General features: G+C 32.5%; 2 protein-coding genes across 3 annotated transcripts in view; one reads left to right on the top strand and one right to left on the bottom strand.

The window, feature by feature from the left end:
- LOC140446197 (synaptotagmin-15-like) overlaps positions 1 to 21,563 on the bottom strand; it is a 712,326-nt gene that overhangs the window by 21,666 nt on the left and 669,097 nt on the right. The window lies entirely within an intron of this gene.
- Positions 1 to 21,563, top strand: part of LOC140445011 (aldehyde dehydrogenase, dimeric NADP-preferring-like) — a 67,619-nt gene that overhangs the window by 679 nt on the left and 45,377 nt on the right. The window contains exon 1 of one of the 2 annotated variants that reach the window (XM_072536789.1): positions 19,590 to 20,217. The exons of the other annotated variant lie outside the window; for it this stretch is intronic. Within the exon in view, the coding sequence (XP_072392890.1) occupies positions 19,758 to 20,217 (460 nt within the window). The 5' untranslated portion in view covers positions 19,590 to 19,757. Of the gene's footprint in view, positions 1 to 19,589; positions 20,218 to 21,563 lie in introns of those variants that run through there. 2 annotated transcript variants of the gene reach the window in all.

Raw genomic sequence — 21,563 nt, 5'->3', positions numbered from 1 at the left:
GAGGAACAATAAGAGAACATCAGTCACGGAGTCCACTATGCTTTTTCACACAGATGGTATTTGTAAAAAAATATGGTGATCTCCTTATTTGACTTTCTACTACTATAACCCTTTAGTACAATGAAATTATTTACGAACAAAGACGAAAATGTTGATGTTGGTATACAAATTCACTGGATTGAGATTTGAAGGGGAAGTACGTTGAACACAATTAATTAAAATGTTCTTACACTTGATATTAAGCAGAAATCAATAGGTACAAAATAAAAATTTATCAGATTTATTATTTCCATTTAATTTTATAACAAATATAAGTATATTACAGTATAATACAGTAAATAACATGTGACGCTTAAACTCATGAATGAGGTAGGCAAGGCAGACAGTCTTAAACTTTTAAACATAAATATCTATTTTTTTGAATTATAAATACTTTCAATTTCAATTTAATTTAACACCAATCGGTGCACAATGTTTTTGGTTAACCTGTCTTTAGCTAACACAAATAGATTCGACGGTTTCCCAACACGTGAACACGCAACATATAGTTGCCCATGAGAAAAACATGGATTTTCCAAATCTAAACCACAAATGGACATTGTTTGACCTTGAGATTTATTTATAGACATGGCGAAAGCTAAACGAATTGGAAACTGTAGCCTTTTGAAGGATATGGTAGAATCTGATGGTATCATCGGAATACGTGGCAGCAGGACCACTTTTCCTTTAAACTTCCCAGCCAAAATGGTTGCTTCAAGAATGTTTCCGGTGATCTTTTTGACGACCAAACGCGTACCGTTACATAATTGAGGTGGATTCAAATTACGGAGGAGAATAATAGGGGAACCAATCTTTAATCGAAGATTATGTGGTGGCATTCCAGGGATATCTAATGAATTTAAAAATTCAATCGGAAAATTTACACTTTCATTTTCATCAACAACAGTATCGATTGATTTGAAAAACATCAGATCACCTGGTAACAACTGTTGTATCTGGAAGTTAATTTCGTCAACATCAACGTTTTTGGCTGCCAAAATCGCCCGTTGACTAAGCCATTCATAATTCAAATAATTATTCTGTATATCCGGGAAAATACTCTGAATCAATTCATTTTTATCCTGAACAACAGTGCAAAAATTGTCTGGTAGTTTAATGCATTGCGTATTTGGTTGCAGTTCTATTTTACCGTTCCCAATATCTAGTGATATTGGCATTGGCATCAGTGATCCGATTTTATGGTACACCTGGCCTTGAATTTTGAATGTAGTTTTAGTTGCCCCAAATGACGTCATTTGAAAGCAAGAATTAAATTTGCGTATCTTACGCAAAAATAATTTGGAATCATCTGAATTGCCAGTAAGAAGGGATAATAAAGGCTCCGGCGGAGCGGGTAGAGGTGACAGCACAACTTTTCCTGATGCGCAGCACATGCCGGCTGCTTCATTCCGAAATTTCAATGCCTGACAATATTGACATACTTTATCCATTCCACCGATAGCAATTTTTGAATGCGCTGAGTAGTTAATATCTGGTGCATATTCAAAGGCAAGCCGAACGAATGATGCTTGTGTTAATGAGCGGCTGATCCGTTGCCTTTGTCGATCTAGTACTCGTACTGTAGCTATGTTTCGTTCTCGTGCCACTCTTGTTCTCGTAATATTCTGTTGCAGACGTTCGTCACGCTGTTCTTGAGATTCTTGTGCACGACTTTCTGCAGTCCTGATTCTTTGAGCTGTATTTCTTGTTTCGATTTGTTCTGGTAATTGCTGAGCTCTTTCAACACGTTTGCGTCGTGACCCTTTGCTGCTCGCGTTGTTGAGGTTAGATTTTTTCGGTGGCATTTGACTGAAAATAATAATTTAATCGTTTAAATATGAGAAAAGAAAAATTGAAAATCATTCTAATTAACTTTTATAATTATGTGATAATACTGACATGTACATATTTAAATTATAGATTTTAAATAATAATTTCAATAAGAATTGAAATACTAATTTAATCGTTTAAATATAAGAAAAAAATCTGAAAAACTTGGTATCATAGCACATTGAAATAATAAGTGCTAAATATTTTTTAATAGAGGTTAAATAACAACAATAAAAAAAAATATTTGTACAACTATTGAAAAAGTGTAGGAAATTGTGTATCATTTTTGCATTGACATTTTAATTAAATTTTATAATTATGTGATAATACTTACATACATATATTCAAATTAAATTATAAGGTTTTGATCAATGAAGCACAAATAAGTAAAAAACAGGATTAATTTCACTGTATTATCTTCAATATAATATGAATTCAATTTACACTTCAGTCTAAGTAACACGTGACCGGCTATGCTAACAACAAAAATTTAAAAAGTGGAAATAATTGAATTATACAGTATTTCGTTCACTACAAAATAAATTTAATCAATTTTATAGCGTCAACAACACGTGGTAATTATGCTATTAAAATGTATCTTACATGACACGTTCGTAGATTTACCATAGCAGCGCCATCTATTGATTACTTACTCAACCCAGTCGAAAGGTATCGACATCTGTTAGAATCATTTGGAGTTAACAGATAATTGTGACTGTCAAATAATAACAGACAAATAATTAGCAATAAATTAAAATTGCGACTATAATTTGAGATTTAAACTATCCTATCTCTCAAGTTGGATCGAACTGCACATGGTGTGCGAATTTTATTATAATCGGTTAATTGGTTTAGGAGTCCATTGAAGACAAACATTGTGACACGAGATTTATATATATTAAGATATATATATATATATATATATATATATATATATATATATATATATATATATATATATATATATATATATATATATATATATATATATATATATATCATCATCATCATCATCATCATGTGCAGCTTTATCAACCGTTTCCAATTACGGTGCAGCCTCCCTTATTTCAATGTTATTCTATATTCGACGATGTCTTAGTTATACGTTGTTCTAATAATTTGCGCTCATTTGCGCCCATATTTTTCTATCTTGTGCTATTCGAGACCACGTTGTTCCTGTTAATTTTCTAATATCATAATCCCATCTGAGATTTGGGCGCCTCTTTGGTCTCTTAGCGTTCCTGGGGTACCACATAGTTGTTCTAGTGGTCCATCTGTTATCTGTTCTTCTTGCCATATGTCCTGCCCATTGCCATTTCAGGGATTTTATTCTTTGGATTACATCAGTCACCTGGGTTTGCCTCCGTATCCATTCAATTCTTTTACGATCCCTCTTTGTTATCCCTAGCATACATCTTTCCATTGCTCTTTGAGTTACTTGGAGTTTCGACGTTATTTCTCTCTTTAATATCCAAGTTTCACATCCATATGTCAAGACGGGTAATATGCATTGATCAAATACTCTCTTCTTGAGGTATAGTGGCATTTTGGACTTGAAGACTATGGAATTTCGTCCGAATGCTAACCACGCTTGTTTTATTCGTCTGTTGATTTCCGGAAGTAGTGATCCCGATTTATGTATGAGCTGTCCCAGGTATATGTATTCATCTACTACTTCTAGCGAGGTTTCATTAATTTTTATTTCCACGTTGGCGATCAGATCATTGCACATTATTTTAGTCTTTGCTAGGTTCATTTTTAGGCCTACCTCATTGCTGGCTGTATTAAGGTCATTAATTTGCAGTTGTAATTCTTCAGGACTTCTAGCAATTAGAATGATGTCATCAGCGAATCTAAGATGGTTTAGGTATTCTCCATCTATACATAGACCTTGGTTGTTCTAGTCTAATTTCCGGAAGATATTTTCTAAGGTTGCAGTGAAGAGCTTAGGGGATATGGTGTCTCCTTGTCGGACTCCTTTCTGAGTGGGAAATTCTGGGGTATTTTCATATATGCTTACTCTAGCTGTGGCCTCTTTGTATATATTTGCTAGCGTTTCGACATATGGTTTATCTACTCCTTGGTCGACAAGAGCTTCTATGACTGCTCTTGGGTATACGGAGTCAAATGCTTTCTCGAAGTCTATGAATGCTAGCGCCAGTGGTAGATCATATTCTTTTGTTCTGCTCATTACTTCCCTTAATGTTTGAATATGATCCATTGTGCTGAAGCCACTTCTAAAGCCTGCTTGCTCTCGGGGTTGTGCAGCGTCAAGTGTGTTCTGTATTCTGTTGTTAATGATTTTGGTGAATACCTTGTATATCACAGGTAGCTAGCTGATCGGTCTATAATTTCTAATGTCTTCCTTGCTACCTTTCTTGTGAATAAGGATTATGTTGGCTGAATTCCACTTTTTTGGAATATGTCTCGATTTTAGGCAGTCTGTGTATATTTTTGCTAGGATTTTCCAAGTTGTTTTACCAGCAATCTTTAGAAGTTCGGCTGTAACACCGTCATTACCGGCTGCCTTGCCGTTCTTCATGCTCTTAAGAGCTGCCTCTACCTCATCCACGAGAACATCTGGTACATCTTCTTGAACCGCAATTTCTTCTTCGCCTATTTCTTGTGCTTCCGGAGCTTTATATAGACCCTCATAGAATTCGGTTACATGTTTTATTATTTCATCCCTATTTGTGATCCTTCTGTTGTTGTTTCCCAATGCTATTATTTGCTTTCTACCGATTGCTAACTTCCTCTTGGTTTTCCTATAGCTTTTACGGTTTTCGATTGTATTTTGTACAAGTCGTTCATTGTAGGTTTTTATATCTTCTGCGATCTTTTTCCGTATTACTTTGCACAGTTCGGTATATTCAATTCTATTAATATTGGAGTTAATTTTCATTTCTCTTCGTTGTTTCAGGAGAGCTGTTGTTTCATCTGAAAGTTTTCTATTGCTGTTGTGTGCTTGTGATCCTCCAACTTCTTTGGCGCAATTTAAGATTGTTTCCATTAAGTGTGTGCTATTCGTTGGGTCTTGTAATTTTTCTTGAATTAAATTTTGATAGCGTTCCGAGTTGTTGCTTAGGTTAGTGATATTTACCCCTGCAGTTGGTTTCTGGAGTAATTTCATTCTTTCTAGTTTAGTGTTTAGAACGACCCGAGATCTAATTAGTCTGTGATCGCTACCTGTTCGGAATTTGTTAAGCACACTTACATCCTTTATGGTTTTCAGCTTATTAGTTAGGATGAAATCTATTTCGTTCTTGGTAGTTGCATTGGGAGCTAACCATGTCCATTTCCTATTGAGGTTCTTCTTAAAATAGGTATTGGCGATTGAGAGGTTCTGGTAATGTGCGTATTGAACCAGTCTCTCTCCCCTTTCATTTCTTTCTCCAATGCCAAAGTTGCCGACACATTGTTCTTGATTTGATTGTTTACCCACTTTGGCATTAAAGTCCCCGATTAGATACTTAAATTGGCTTTTGTTCTTGTTAAGCACCTCAGTTATTTCATTGTAGAATTTCTCTATTTCCTCATCGGAGTGGGATATGGTTGGTGCATATACTTGCACAATTTGGATGGTGTATCTTCTGGATAGTCTTAGACTTAGACTAGCTACTCTGTCTGAGGTGCTTGCTATGTCGACTATCCTATCCTTCCATTTCTTATTAATTAGGAACCCCACTCCACTTGTTCGTCCATTTTCTGTTCCTTTGTGATAGAGGATGTTGCCCGATTCAAGTTCTATTAACTCTTCGTCCTTTCGTCTTACTTCGCTTATTCCGATGACATCCCATTTAATATTGACTGCTTCATTTTCTAACTCTATGAGTTTTGCCTGGTTCGCTAACGACCTGCAGTTATAGGTCGCTACGTATAGTGTTGTTGATCTGGCTGGGTAGTGGTTTAGACTCCGCAGATTCTTAGCACCCTCTGCCCTCCTGACTGGTTCCTGAGAACTACCCATCTCGGGGTCAGTTGGGCCTACGGAGAATGAGGGCCGCGGCTTTCTTTTTCCTTTATTCATAAGGGGTTGCGAGGCATACCTTACCACGCTGCCTCAGGTCGGGTTGGTAAGGGGCAAGTGTTGTCGTACAATGGCTTTTGCCAGTAACCATTGAGTTATATTATATTAATTAGATTTATAGTTCCATCGTTGATTAAAATCAGTTTCCCAGACATCGAGGGGAGCATTATCTAAAAAATTGAATGTTTCACATTTTTCATCAAAATTATCATCATTGTTGTTGTATTTTGGATCAAAAGTCGTATTATTCATAAAAACTGTAACAAAATGAGATTTTCTGTTGCTATTTTATCCATTTACTTAACCAAATTTCAAATTTTAATATATATATGAGATCTTAACGGAATTTTTCATATATTGTCATTTTGACAGTTTTGTTATATAAATAATCAACTGGATGCATTTTCATAAAAAAGGTACTTTGGGGTACCGTAAACAAACCCACAAACTGACACATATACAAAACGTGATTAAAATGTTCATAAGTAATTGTCAAAAACACTATAATCCCGGTTCTTATCTTACCGTTGATAATTAGTGTCATTGCGTGATATGTTTTCGACGTGGGAATAATTTCGTCTTCACTTAAATCAGTTGTATTGGAAATAAATTATTTAAACAGATTAGCAATAAAGTTTGTTGCACTACTAATTTCTACATCTGACTGCATCCAATTATGTGGTAACATCTTTTTGTAAATCTTTACAGAAATATCCAATTTATTCAGATCTTCTTTAGCTTGCTATTATTCATGATCTATTAAATAATGAAAAGTGATTTTCTGTTGCTATTTTGTTCATTTTTACCTTAAAAATTGGATATTTATAAGATCTTAACGGAAAATTTTGATATACAAACTAAATGTCACAATGACAATATATATATATATATATATATATATATATATATATATATATATATATACCGTTACACTTCAAATCAAAACATGAAAAATATATTTTAATTAAACTGTAGGAAAGAAGTATTTTTAAAGTGTTTTAAATGATATGTAGGTTATGCTATAATAAAAACTTGCAATAAAGTATATTTACCAAATGCTATAGCGGGATAAGATGGTCAAAAGTGCCCTCGCACCGATCAGCAACGCGACTTGTGCACACCCAGAAAAAAAGACAAGTGGTATAACAAAATTGAAGGATGCGATCAAAAACACGTGGAAATTCGATCATTTATCTATCAGATTTTAAGGTTATGAGCCAAAAAAGAGTGAAAATATTAGAAAAACACGATTTTTTCGCAATTTGAGAATTTGTAAGTTAAAAATTATTATTTTGACAATGGTGATTCATAACCCCTAAGAAAATAGATGGAATAGCATACATCTAAATATCTGATTTTGAGGTAAGGTAAAAAAAAGTGCGAAAAGGATAAAAAACCGTAGTATTTTCGAATTTTATCTTTATGAAAGAGTGAAATGGGACTTTTACAATAATATAGAAAAAATTAAAAAAGAAAAAAGAAAAAATGTTGAACAATGTTGAATTATCAACTGAGTTTTGAGGTTATATTCAAATAAATTAGTAAAAAAACTGATTTTTCGATGCTTCCCGATCAAAAATTGAAACCTCTGCCTTAGCCATTCAAAAGAACAAAAAAAAACACATAAAAAATTACTATTTAAAAGTAAGCCAAAAATGATTAACATAACCTAAGAAGTTGTTGAAAATTTCAATGATTTTTCCTAGACTCAATTTTCAATATAAAAATTTGAAAAAAATCAGGTTATTTTGTATTCGAAAGATACATCTTCATGAATTTTTTAAATCCGATTTTTTAAAACAAAATTGCGTAAAAAAAAATAAAGTCGAAAGAAGCTTCTTTTTTAGATTTAAGAGGTTCTATGGAATCTGGGAATCTAAAAATTTGTATAAATTCCTGTTTTTACATACTTTATTGAAGGCACAAGTCGCGTTGCTGATCGGTGCGGGGACACTTTTGACCATCTTATCCCGCTATAGCCTTTGCGACTGTTTTGGATTATCACTAAATATTCGACAGCCAATGGTTTACACCACTGTACAGCCTAAGGAGTACGAAAGTAAATTGCTCTAGCAATGAAAATACGAAACAAGCAATTTATAAACTGAATTAAAAAAAATCCTTCTATAATCAATTTGCAATATTAATAACAAGTTATTTACAGTAACCCCTTTTGTCTAGCAGTTTTACTTTTTTGTTTAACATTAAAGGCCATGTTAATTAGCAAGATTTAATTTTTGAAACATTTTTATTGAAGTTATACTTCTATACGCGCGCTCCACGTTGGAAATTTGTATGGGAGTGAATCTGTGAAATCATTACATATGTAACATAATGAGTAAGAGAGAGACAGAAGATATATTTTCTCTCTCTTCCTCTCTCGAATATAAAAATGTTCCTTTTGTATATATATTTAATATTATATATATTATATATATACATATATTATTATATATATAATAAAATATTTATTAATATTATTATTTATGTGATATGTTTTATATTATTTATAAAATTTTCATAATTATATTAGTCTTTTGTATTTCAAAATAATAATTTCAATAAATCACTGTGTGACCCAGAACTGTCAATTTTGAAATACGTTTGTGTCATGTCCTCGGTAGTATAGTAGTCAGTATCCCCGCCTGTCCTGTATAACAGTTTTCACAAAACAAGATATGCCGATTTGTTGTATTCTAATGATTTCTCTTGCACTTGCCTTATTATTAATATATCGTCGGTGCATGATCTTCCCGACCTAAGACCTTGTTGTTCTTCTTTTGTTAGTGTTATAATTTCATTCAGTTTATTTGTTATCACTTTGGTCAATAATTTTAGTGTTGTGTTTAATAAAATATTTCCGCTGTAATTTTCTTCTTCTTCTTCTTTGGCTTTTCCCATTATGAGTTCGCCGTTTTCGTCCTCCACAGCACTCTATTCTCCCAGTCACCTTCTCTGAGGTCTCTATCTATCATAGCATTTCCGACGTATGTTTTCCATCTTGTAGCAGGTCTTCCTCTCCGTCTTCTTCCCGGCTGGTTCCAGTTTAATATTCTTTTCGGCCACCTATGCTCTGGCATTCTTTGTACATGCCCGTACCACTGCAGGGCTCTGTTTTCCAACTTTTTGTAATTGAGCATTTTACTTCCATTCTGTTCCATATTTCCTCCGTTCTTATTCTATCCGTTCTTGTGATTTGTAGACATCTTCTAATAAAGTCCAGTTCAACTGTTCTTATTTTATTTCGTATTGTTGTTGTCATTGGCCATACTTCCGCTCCATAAAGGGTAATATTCATCACTATGCTTTGAAAGATCCTCTTTTTATTTTCTTTGGTTAGAGTGTTGTTCCATATCACTCCATGAAGTGCTCTTGTGGCTTGTTTTCCCCGTGCTATTTTCATTTCTATATCTTTCATACAAGTACCATCTCGGCTAATCATTGACCCTAAATACTTAAAAGCCTTACAACTCTTAATAGTCTCTTCTTCTAAACTTAAGTTCAAATCTGCAACCTCGGGTCCAATACATAAGTATTCGGTCTTGCACATATTTATCTTGAGTCCCCAAAGTTCATATTCTTCCTTTAATTTTCTTATCATATATTCCATATCCTCCCTGTCTTGTGCAAAAATGACTTGATCATCTGCGAAAAGTAGTGAATGTAATATATTCTCTTGTACTGGTATACCCATTGTTCTGCATTTTCTATACCATCTTTTCAAAGCCTGATCTATATATATATATATATATATATATATATATATATATATATATATATATATATATGTTAAAATGTGTAGGTGAGAGACCACATCCCTATTTGAGGCCTTTTGTTGCGGTGATTGTTTTTGTTATTTCATTACCTAACTTTATTTGCACTTGTGTTTCTTTATACAGTCTTTGTGTTATATTCACCCATTTCTCTCTAACGCGCATTCTTCTCATTGCTTCCCATAGTTGTTTCCTGGGCACGCTATCGTATGCTTTCTCTAAGTCGATAAAGGTCATATGTGTTTCAATGTTTTTTTCTTTGTTCTTTTCAATCACCTGTCTCATAATGAATATATTATCTAAACATGATCTGGCTTTTCGGAATCCTGCTTGTTCTTCGCTATAATGGTCCATGTGTTGTTATAGTTTTTCTTTTATAACTGATGAAAAGATTCTTGCTATTGAAGGCATTACACTGATCCCTCTGTAATTTTAAGGGTCAAATTTGTCTCCCTTGTTGAAGAGAGGTATTAAGATGCTTGATCTCAATTCTTGAGAAATTCTGTTTTGTTTTATTATTTTTTGGATTAGTTTTAGTAGTTTTTTCGTCAGATCTGTTCCTCTGTGTCCTTTCCTGGTAGTTTTTTTTATTTGCCTTAATATTCCCTTTTTCTCTTCCTCCTTAATATTTATTTCTTAATTTGCCGTTGCCTTTGGTGTTGGCGGCTGATTATTGTCGTTGCGGGCAAATAGGGATCGAAAATAATCTGCCCATCTTTCCTTTTGAATATGTTTCTTTTCTATTAGTTCGTTATTCTCTTGCATATTATTTGTTTATTTTACCTTGAATACGGTTACCATAAACACACTTTTTATATCCTAGGGCATAATAAGCGCGCGTTATAGCCTAAAACCCTGTTGTATAATAAAAAAATGTTATGGAATGAAGTTTGTTTTATTTTAAACAATTTTCAAAGGATTATAAAACATATTTTAACCTTTAAAATGGAAAATATCAGCATCTTTTTTAACAATTAATGTGAATTTCAAAATGGAATATTTAGTCCACAAGGAATTTGGAGAATCATTTTCAACCTAAAATAATTCAAACAGAGACGTTAACTAAACATGAAAAACAAACAAAATTTAACATATCAAATTCTACATTTATTCTTATTTATGTCAGCTATTTTATTTTTCAATTTCCATATATTATAATCTAATATATATAAAAATCTCTTCCTTGACCAATTAACACTCTCCAATCAAAAACATATCTTTCCCAATCTTTCTTTCCGCCAATCCTCTTCCTTTGTCTCTTCCTTTCGTTTTCTTATACACACAATATACTACCCACTTCTGACTTGACAACAAATTCTACGTCATGCATTCATTTGGAATACCCCAAAGTTGAACTCTATTTTTGTCGGCAGTCTTAGAAAACAATTTCTCTTTCTTATTCCTAAATATACATTTACACTTACAAATAAAATTTATTTTTCAGCAAATCCCAACTGCTTTTTGTTTTCAAAGCCCCTTGTTACGTAAAATTTTTATACCTCACACTTTGTCCTTTTAAATCATTTTATATTAATATTATTAAATTGGGTCACTGGGTCCAAGTTATTTTGTCAATAAATTTTTAGAACATCCATTTGTTGAAAGTGTCATCTGTAATAACTGTAAGAACTGTGATTTCCTTCTGCCAGGATATCTTGTGAAAGATTGTCTACTAGAAGATCTTGTAACATATTATCTGGAGCCTTTTGTGCTAGTTCATTTAGATTACCCAGGGTGCACATGCAATATTTTACTGCGGACGCGAACTAGTTTTACTCCCCCTTTAAAAGTAAAAAATGTGTACATGATTTTATTTTTACCTTATATAAAAAAGCTAATTAAGATAACGTTATTAGCGTGTTTCATAATTAGTCAATTTTACTTTAATTGGATTAAAAAGTTTATTAAAAGTGACCGTTTAAAACATATTATATTCATTAAAATATTTTTAGGTAATCAGAAACGCCACGTTACGAGTCACGTAACCTTTAGTGCCACCGCTTCATAATATGTATGATCAGAAATGACAGTTTTAACACTCTTCTCAAAATCTCTATTCTTGTATTATTTAATTTATCTTTTTTAGATTAAGAGCGACATGATTTCAAGAGATAGTGCCGATTTAGCACTATTTTTGGTTTTGAAGTGACGTAAAACAAAAATTTTTAGCGTTAGAGATAACGCTACTCTTTAAAGTACAAGGTTCAGTAACTCATTGCTGAATGCCACATTGTTAAAACATTGCTTTTATTTTCTTTGTGTAGAAGAACTTACTTGAAAAATCCTAATTAAAATCATATATATTTAGGGATTCTACAGTATTCACTGCCTTCCCTCGCTCAACCGTTTCCATCTCTCTCTATTGTTCCATTCTCCATAGTTTAGTCCTCTCTTACTCATGGGGTCGTCTACTTCGTTCCTCCAGGATTTTCGGGGTCGTCCTCTTTTCCTCCTTCCTATGAGGCTCCATTGGGTTATTCTCTTTATCCATCTGCTGTCGCTAGTTCTTCTTACATGTCCATACAACTTTAGTCTTTTTGTTCTATATATGTTAGTATGTCTGTTTCTATTGATGTTCTTTACTTTATTTCGTCATTACTTCTCCTAATCATTCTTGTTATTCTGCAGTATCTTCGCAGGCATTCCATCTCTGTTGCTACTATCTTACTGCTGTTTGTCTTGTTTATGATCCAATTTTCAGCCCCATATGTCATAATACTTCGCACTAATGTTTTATAAATCTGCGTTTTTGTCTTCATATTTAGGTGTCTATCCCACCATACTGAGTTAAGTTGTCGGATTGCTGTTCTTGTTTGTCCTAATCTTTGTATAATTTCTTCCTCTATTGTTGCCTTTTTCGTGATTATAAACCCCAGGTATTTGAATTTATCCTTTCCTTTGATTGTTACGTTGTCATCAATCTGTAGATCTTCTATGTCTTCTTCACTTGTAGATAGGTACTAGTACTCTGTTTTCGCGAGGTTAATATCTAGGCCAGCCTTGGTATATTCTTCTTGTAGTTTCTTCATCATGTAGCTGAGGTCGTCTTGGTTTTGTGCAATCACTACTTGATCGTCTGCAAAATTAAATTAAAATTAAAATCAATAATCCGTCAATTAATTTTTCGAAACCAAATTCAGATTTCTGCTTTAATCTGTGCCTTCTAAGAATTGCAAGGCAAAACAGACGTTGATAAAGATGTTTCTAAGAAACCAATTAGCTAAGGATTTTTGCGTAGTTGAGGAGATATGTTGTGGAATGCAATTTTAGATTCATCATGTCACTAATAACATCTTTATCAAGGTCTATTTTGCCTTGCAATTCTTAGAAGGCACAGATTCAAGTAGACATCTGAATTTGGTTTCAAAAAATTAGTTTACGGATTTATTATCAGATGTCGCTATTTGCGTCCATACGAAGCCATGTTAGAGTTGCTTCTCAAGACAGGAAATATTTATTTTCACGTTCAGAGCGTTTGTGAATATCCGTTCTGAAGATCCCATTTAGGGTGAAATATGTATAAGTGGATATACAGACGCACTATACGTGAAATCAAATCTTAACTGTCTTTTCCTTATCCTATTATTCCTAAAATCATTACGTAAAATACAATTGACATTACTACTAAATAATTTGTCAAAGATATATTCCAAGTTCTTTATAACAGCAAATTTACTAGGATATAAATTGGAGCTGGTAGGTCAGATAATAGAACAAGTGATGAAGTTTAAATATCTAGGTATCACATTATGTAGCTATGGAAAACTCGAAACACAAGTGAAAGGTCAAGTGAATAGAGCAAACAGAGCTGCATGTTGCCTGAATGGAACAATATGGAGAAATAAAAATATAGTATAGTATAGTATAGTAGATAAGTTGGTGATGTCTTTTAAAACTCTCGAACAACTCATCCGCAGGAGTGTTATCCTTAAATGGACTTTTTATGTCATTTTTGGTAACAAATTCGCAAACGATCTCTAGTAGTTCCAATCTACATATTCCAAATCCCCACTGCTCCATAGTTTTTAGTCGTTGTGCCAATCCAGTCTCATCTTGGAGTGAAATTGCTGGAGCCTTCCCTTGTGATTTGCTTTTAACACCTCGAGCAACAGTCACATGATAGAATAATGTTGTTTTAGGAATATTAAACAATTTATGTGCCCGGTATATCAAACAAATGACAAACCCCTCTTTTTATCTCGGACAATGCGTGATTTACATCATCTTGGGTATATTTGGTTGCTCGATCCGACCTCCGTTTATAGTTTCTTACCATGTTCAATCTAGAATTAAAAATTAAAAGATAGTTTTGCAAGTTCACAGTCGCCCCGGCACACGTGCTCACATTTACCCACAAGTAATTATTGATTTATTTATTGTTGCCTTCGAAAGTAGACCCTCACCAGCAGTTAAAAATACCATTAAACATTTTCAAACTTGTGTAAACAGTTGTAAAAAGTGTCATGATGGTAATGAACCACGTGTTAGACCTGTCAATGAGGAGCGTCAAAACAGGGATATTGATATTTGTGCTTTTGTAAAAGCTAGTAAACCCTGCAATAGTGTACAAATTGCTAGGGAAGTCAATGTGAATGCTCGAACTGTCCAGCGAGTTCCCAAAAGGAATGGGTAACAGTGTTTTAAGATACAACCAACACAAGAACTGTTTCCGAAAGATAACTTTAGGCGGATGGAGTTTTGTGAATTTATGTTAGATTAACAGAATAAAAAGACGAATCTTGATTTTCATTACATCAAAAACACAGTCCATCCGTTGCAAGTTATCTCGGAAAAATAAGCACCTTAGTGTTGTAGTGCGAACGCAGCATCCGCAAAAGTTAAATGTTTGTACTGGGATGTTAGGCGACCATATTTTCGGTCCATTTTTTATCGATAGAAACCTAAACGGGCCCAAATATTTACAACTTTTACAGAATGAGATCATTCCGGCAGTTCGACACCTCCCCGTTAATTTTCAGGAAGTTTATTTCCAACACGTGGTACAATTAAATGGCCCGCTAGATCCTGTGAATTAGCGCCTAACGATTTCTTTTTTTGGGGTTTCTCAAATAAAATATTTATAGGAATCAGTTTGAAAGGGCCACAAACCTAGTTAAATTAAGGGCAAAAATACTTTATTTCTCTGCAAACATTACACCAGCCCTACTCCAAAATATGAGGAGAAATTTGTATGACATATTTGGTTACTGTTTAGCACAAGGAGGTGGAATATGTGAGTCCTTAATTCATTTATTTCAATTTTTATTTTTTGTTAGGTACATTTTACGAAGTTTGTAAATTCTTAATTACGTAGTATTTTTTATGCTTAACTTTGGAAGAATTTTATTGTTTTTTTTTTTGTATTTAAAATGGTTTGTATTTAAAAATACAAACGATTCTTATTCTGATTTTTTTCTTCTATCTTGTCTTATTGTTATAAGCTTTGTCCATAAAATTTGTACAATTTTTAGTGACAATAAAGCATATTACTTATTTACTTACTTATTTATTTGTATTACTATTAAGGCTAAAAAATAACCAAAAAATTAGTTTTAGAGCATTATAATAAATATACTCTAGAGATGGGATTGAAATAAATCTTAATTCCTATGGTCAACAAAACAAAGTCGTTATCTGTATAGATATCGACCATATCACAATCACACTTCCCCGGATTTACCTTAACACGAATTTTTTATTTTGAATCATTAGATTAACCTTTTGAGTACTTCCTCAAGTGCAAGCTGTAAACATCTCTTTCTGACAGCGTCGATGATAGGACGAACCTTATAAAATTTATCTGTATCACCTGCTGGTCTTTCCAAATTGTTCACTAGATGTAAACATGTTCTAAGCTGGAAAAATCTATCCCTAGACATGTTATCTAGGAACATTCTAATACCAAGGCTTCTTTCCCAGTACACCCTAATTTTGGGAAATTTGTTTAATATTCCAATCATTATATGAAGTGCAAATAAAATTTTAATTTCTCTCTCATTAGTTGGTCTAAAAATTTTTCCGTTCTGTAAGGCATATAAATTTGTAAATGTTGCTATATTTTCAAACAAATCATTTGAAATATACTTCGAAAAATACTGAATTGGGTACAGTGGCTCTGTAAGACTTGTATTTGAGGAAGTAGGATGCCATGTAAATGTAGGAGTCTCTATCGATGCCTTAGTCGACTCTATGGTTCTCTTTTTTGTTTTAATTTCTCTTTGTTTTGGTTTTTTAGAACAATCCTTTTCTGAGAAACATACTTTACTTCCTAATTTTTTTGTACCCGAGTAACCTGCAACTTCATCTGGTATATATTCGTCGTCTGAATCATAAGTTCTCCCTAACTCCTCATTATCATTTTCGCTGCCATCACCTTCTTTCAGTGTCTCAGTGTCACGTCTGGTCAAAGCATCAACCCCTGGTCTTATAATAGATTTATTCTCACAGTTATCCAGAATTCCATCATCCTCGTCAGAACTCTCTCCTCCGGGAACTTCCAAATTGTCTATTTCTGATACGTTACCGTCCTCTATCAGGTCAATTAACTCTTGGAGATGTTTTGGGTTGTCGAAATCATATTTTTTTCTTTTGTAATCCATGTTATCTGCAATCAACAATACTAAGTTAAAACCCAAGTTTAGACCATATGTACATACAGATGTACAATTAGAAATATGCTTTCAGACCACTTGTACATGCTCATGTGCATCTAAAAAGTGTTTGTTTATTTCAAAACTATCGTTTTTATGGCAATGTTTTGTACTTTATAAAAAACTACTTACCTTATAAATCACACTTAAAAAGTTGGATCGATTTCGTTTCACAAAAGATAACAGTTTCTCGTAAAATAAAACTAGCAGTATCGGTTACCAACTAAACAGCTGACACTTTACAACAAAATCGCTGACAACTTTACCTGTTGACCACTAGATGGAAGCAGAAGTTAAAAATGTGGATCGTAAATGTATATTTGAGTGACTGAATGCTATTTCGGTATAGATAAGCGGGTAGTTGGTATTTAACAAAACAATAAAAGCTATGTACATACACATGTACACAGGGTCTCAAAGGGTTAAGCGGCAAATATGTCTTTTAATAAAGTATTCGAATCCTAACTTACATATAACTTAAAAAATCATTAACTTATTAAGCGACATTTTATTTCGAACATTTATTTATATTATTATATTTATTATAGTTTATTTTTATGAACGAGAGAGTAATTAGCATAATTTTAACTGGTAGCTCCGACCACTCCATGGGCGTGCTCAAGATTAATTGATAAATTACTTTGAATAATTGTAAAAAATAAATGAATTATTTCAGTGTTATAAAGTATTATGTGTATGTAAACAAAAGTGACCTCTTTTATCACACACTATATTAGAACTGACTGGCCTACATTAAAAAGGGTTTTAAAAAATTCACATTTTTTTTAATTTTTAAAAATTACAAAAGAGAAAAAGAGTTTTTAAAACCGTCTAAGGTATGTTAAATACATGAATAAAAATATTAATATAAAACTTACAGCTACTTGTTACAAATCCAAATCAGATTCAGAAGATGAACTTTCAGAACCAAGATTTATAATAACTGGCTCGATCATTTTATCAGTAATATTGTCCAGCTTCCACATTTTTTCCTCTTCTTTAATAGTGTGATTTACTGTCTTTTCCCAGTTTTCAGGTTTTACATTATTTACGGCCTCCAAAAACAACTGTTTAACATCATGAATTTTAAAAGTGGTATTTTTTCTTGAAACTTCACTCTTTATCTGTGCCCATACCAGTTCAATCGGGTTTAATTCACAATGATATGGTGGGGATCTAAGTACTGTCATTCCACGATTTTTGGCAATTTCATCAATTTCGTATTTTTTAAATTTTTCTTTATGAAGGGCACACAACGAATAAAGTTCCTTTCTTATAGATCCGGGATGGTACGTAATATTTTTTGAACTCAGCCAATTCTGCAAGTCTTTTTTTAACCACTTGGTTGTGGGCAGTCCTTCTATAAGTCTGGAGTGATAACTTGCATTATCCATTACTATTACACAGTTCTTAGGAAGAAGATCTATCATTTGTTCGAACCATTCTTGAAAGACATCAGCGTTCATGTCTTCATGGTAGTCACAGGTACGAGTTGATTCAAAAGTTAATAAACCACCTTTAACAAAACCGTCTGAACTGCCAATGTGTACTATTATCAGCCTGCGTCCCTTTCCTGATGGTGGGTTTAAACCAGTAGATAAGTTATTTACAAAAGCGTGCCTTTGACTTGTAACAGTTTCATCCTGCCAAAATTTATTTGGTGTATGACCCTCGTTGATCCATGTTTCATCAAGATAAAATATTTTTCTTTTTTGGTTTCTCATTTCCTTTATGGTTCTTAGAAAATGTCTTCTCCATATGAAAATATCGCTTCTTTCTAATAAAATAGACTTTCTGGGATTCTTTTTCCAGCGGAAGCCTATTTCTTTTAAAAGTTTCCATAACGTACTTCGACTCATTTCTGGGTAATCCTTATCATCTCGAACTTAGACAAGAACTTTATCCAATGTTGGAAATTCTTGTCTAAAGAAGAATTCATGCACTTTCCGTCGAAGTCCTTCTTTAAAATGATATTCTATTTGAAATTTTGGTTTCCCTGGAGCATTACGTTGGCATTTGAAAACTACCACATTTTTCTTCTTTAATAACTCTGTAAATCGTAGATTTCCCAACACCAAGTGTACTGCTAACTAACTTAACGGTCTCATCAACACTTTCACATAAACGTTTGTCTGTAAATGATTTCAAACAATTAAATATTAATGTTTTTTCACTAACTGTTAGAGGACCAATTTTTCGGCGTTTACACGGCACTTCCAAATTTTCCATAACACTAGTATACACAATAAACTGCACCTTGCAACTGAAGTACCTACTTTTAGTGAACTGTTAAGAATTTTGAATACGCCACTTGGACCTTCCTATATACAAAATGGAAAAACCCACTATCACATTTTCTGTGGAATAAGTTTAGAAGGTAATTATCTAGTCAATTACTGTCGTAGATTCCTGGAATTAAAGAATTAAATGTTTGATTGTTGAAGCCCTTACTTCGTGGAATGCACTCATTTCAGATAAAATAAAACGTTTTATTTTATCTAAAGAATTAAACTTTATTTTGCAAATAGGCAAAGAATTAAACTTTATTTTGCAAATAGATAAAATAAAACGTTTTATTTTATCTAAAGAATTAAACTTTATTTTGTAAATAGGTAGGTACTTATTAAACTTTTATTGGTTATATATAACCAATAAAATAAACATCTTACATTTCTTGCAAATTCATTAGTACCTGTTAACCTCCATCACTCCGACATTGGCAACCTTATTTAGGGATTAGTAAGCCTCACAACTATTGTATTCTATTCTGCTCCAACCTTTATACCTGGTGGTCATACTCAATTTAAAATTGTTTTCCTATATACTTCTGTAAACTTGTTGACAAATATCTGTTTTTCATTGAGTCACCCGTATCAACAGTTTCTTCTTCTTCAAGTGCCGTCTCCATCAATGGAGGTTAGCGGTTATGGTGGCAAACGTTTGTCTATCTTTATTTTTAATTATCAACAGTTTAGGGATTTGCATACATAATTTATTGTTTTATTACTCTCTCATACATAAAAATACACTATAAGCGGCACCGAACACAAATTTAAAAACTGTAAACCCATTTTTCTCGAAACTACATTTTGCTACTTAATGTCCAATTGATAATACAACTGTAAACCTCTGATTGCGTCTGATTCGTCAAATGTAATTAATGGAATATTTATCACTATTTTATTAATAATATGTATCAATAAGTAGCTGATAACTTTAAGTGCCATTGTCAACGAGAAATAATAAATAGTAGTCAACTAAAACTGGTACAGTATCTTTTAGGAAAATAATTATAAGAAATAAAAAAAACAGAATTCAGTTTTACGAAATAATAAAAACAACCTTTTGAACTTGCGCGCCGCGACAAGGTCAGCTAGCTTTTAATCAACCAAAAGCGTATATATAACTATGTGAGACATATAAAACGTATTATTTACAATGCACAACATGGATAGTAAGGTCTTGCCAAGGGTTAAACTGAACCAGTCGTCGGTGATAGACGTGGATAAGGTGAATTCAAATAATTCGGCAGCTCACCTTGTACAGCGTACAAGAGATGTATTCACATCAAGAAAAACACTTCCGATACCATTTAGAAAAAAACAGCTAAAGGGGCTTTTAGACTTTTTAACTAACGAGGAGGAGATTCTCTGCAAAGCTTTATACGAAGATCTTAGAAAGCCCCGCCATGAATGTCTGATAGCGGAAATTGAAATAGTTAAAGCTGAGATACAAACTGCTTTAAAACGTTTAGACAGTTGGGCTAAACCGCAAAAAATTAAAACGACTTTAGTGAATTTGTTTGACGATCTTTTGATTGCAAGTGATCCTTACGGTGTAGTTTTGGTTATTGGTGCTTGGAATTATCCAATTTTTGTTCTATTTCAACCTGTTGTTGGTAAGTAGTTTTTATTTTAAAAATTAAACTTACTTTTCTTGATACCCATGTTAATTTTATCAGCAAATATTAAAATAAGAGTTATTATGAAAAATATAAACGAAATTAATGTCGTGTAGCATATTTTCAAATCGGGCGAATTTATTATAAAAAATTATTGAATTTTTGTTTTATGATTTAATTATACTGTCAGAACTCTCTCAATATACCTAAATCGTGGTGACTAAGTGACCTGGAGCTAGGATTTATTAATAAATGAATTTAAAATAACAAGGAACAAGGAAATATTCAAAAACCTACATGTTTCCAGCAGTTGATTTTTTGGACTTTATTATTTATTAACAAATTAATGTCAAAAAACGGTGGATTTTCGCTTTTTTCGTCTATCAGCAAAAAGTAAAGCATTTGCTGATAGAAACCTTTAAAATAGTGTATTGTAAATGTTTTTATCCTTATTTATTGCTTAGAAAGTTGCAAAATAGGTCAACAACTTTGGTTTTTTATAAATATTTATAACATTTTTAAAAACGAACATATAATCTTCATATTACACGGAATATTGGATCTTGTAGTGCCTAAAATATGGTCAAAATTTCAAATCGATAGGTCAAATAGTTTAAAAGTTATTTAATTTGTTTATCCCAAATAAATTTTTTTTGCAAGAAAATAAGTCAGAAAATTGTGTAGTCATGGTAAGTATACGGACAGATACTGAAAGAAGAAGGGTCATTCTATTATTATCGTTTAAAGAAGACAAGGAACAATAATTTTAAATATTGCAAAATAATTTTTCAAAATCATGTCAATATTTGGCATATAAACAATAAGAATAACTTTTTATTCATTGTCTACAAAAAAATTATTTTTTCATTTAGACAGCCTGCATTTTTCACAATTTGAAAAGAAAAAATAGTTGACGTAGGACAATTTGGGACGAACTTAGTCACTTTTTTTTTTAAATTGATAGCAGATTTGGTAATATTAATTAAGAGATTTTATTAGCGTCATTGGCATTAACATACTTTAAAGTTTTATTTTGCAAAATTCGAAAAGATTGCCTTTTAACTGAATCGTTCACAAAGTTTCAAAATGTGGTCCCCAAAATTGGCCGGCTTTGAAACTCTTGCGAGAGCAGTGTAGGGGGAAGGAGCTGTTAACTGTATCTTTGGTTCCTGTTTATGGATTTCGACGTTTTTTTAAATAAGTAAATTGTAAAATAAATCATCTAATTTGTTTAAACAATTATTTTTAATTTTAAATTTTTTATTTTTTTTAGTAATATTTATTAGTAACAGTAGATCTTTTGTCTTAGAATAACTCAAATTATAAAAAAAATAATTTTAAAA

The sequence above is a fragment of the Diabrotica undecimpunctata genome, chromosome 7 (assembly GCF_040954645.1).
Source record: "Diabrotica undecimpunctata isolate CICGRU chromosome 7, icDiaUnde3, whole genome shotgun sequence".
NCBI classification, from domain to species: domain Eukaryota; kingdom Metazoa; phylum Arthropoda; class Insecta; order Coleoptera; family Chrysomelidae; genus Diabrotica; species Diabrotica undecimpunctata.
Note: the sequence above shows the minus strand (reverse complement) of the source record. Positions and strands in the feature narration are given on the sequence as shown.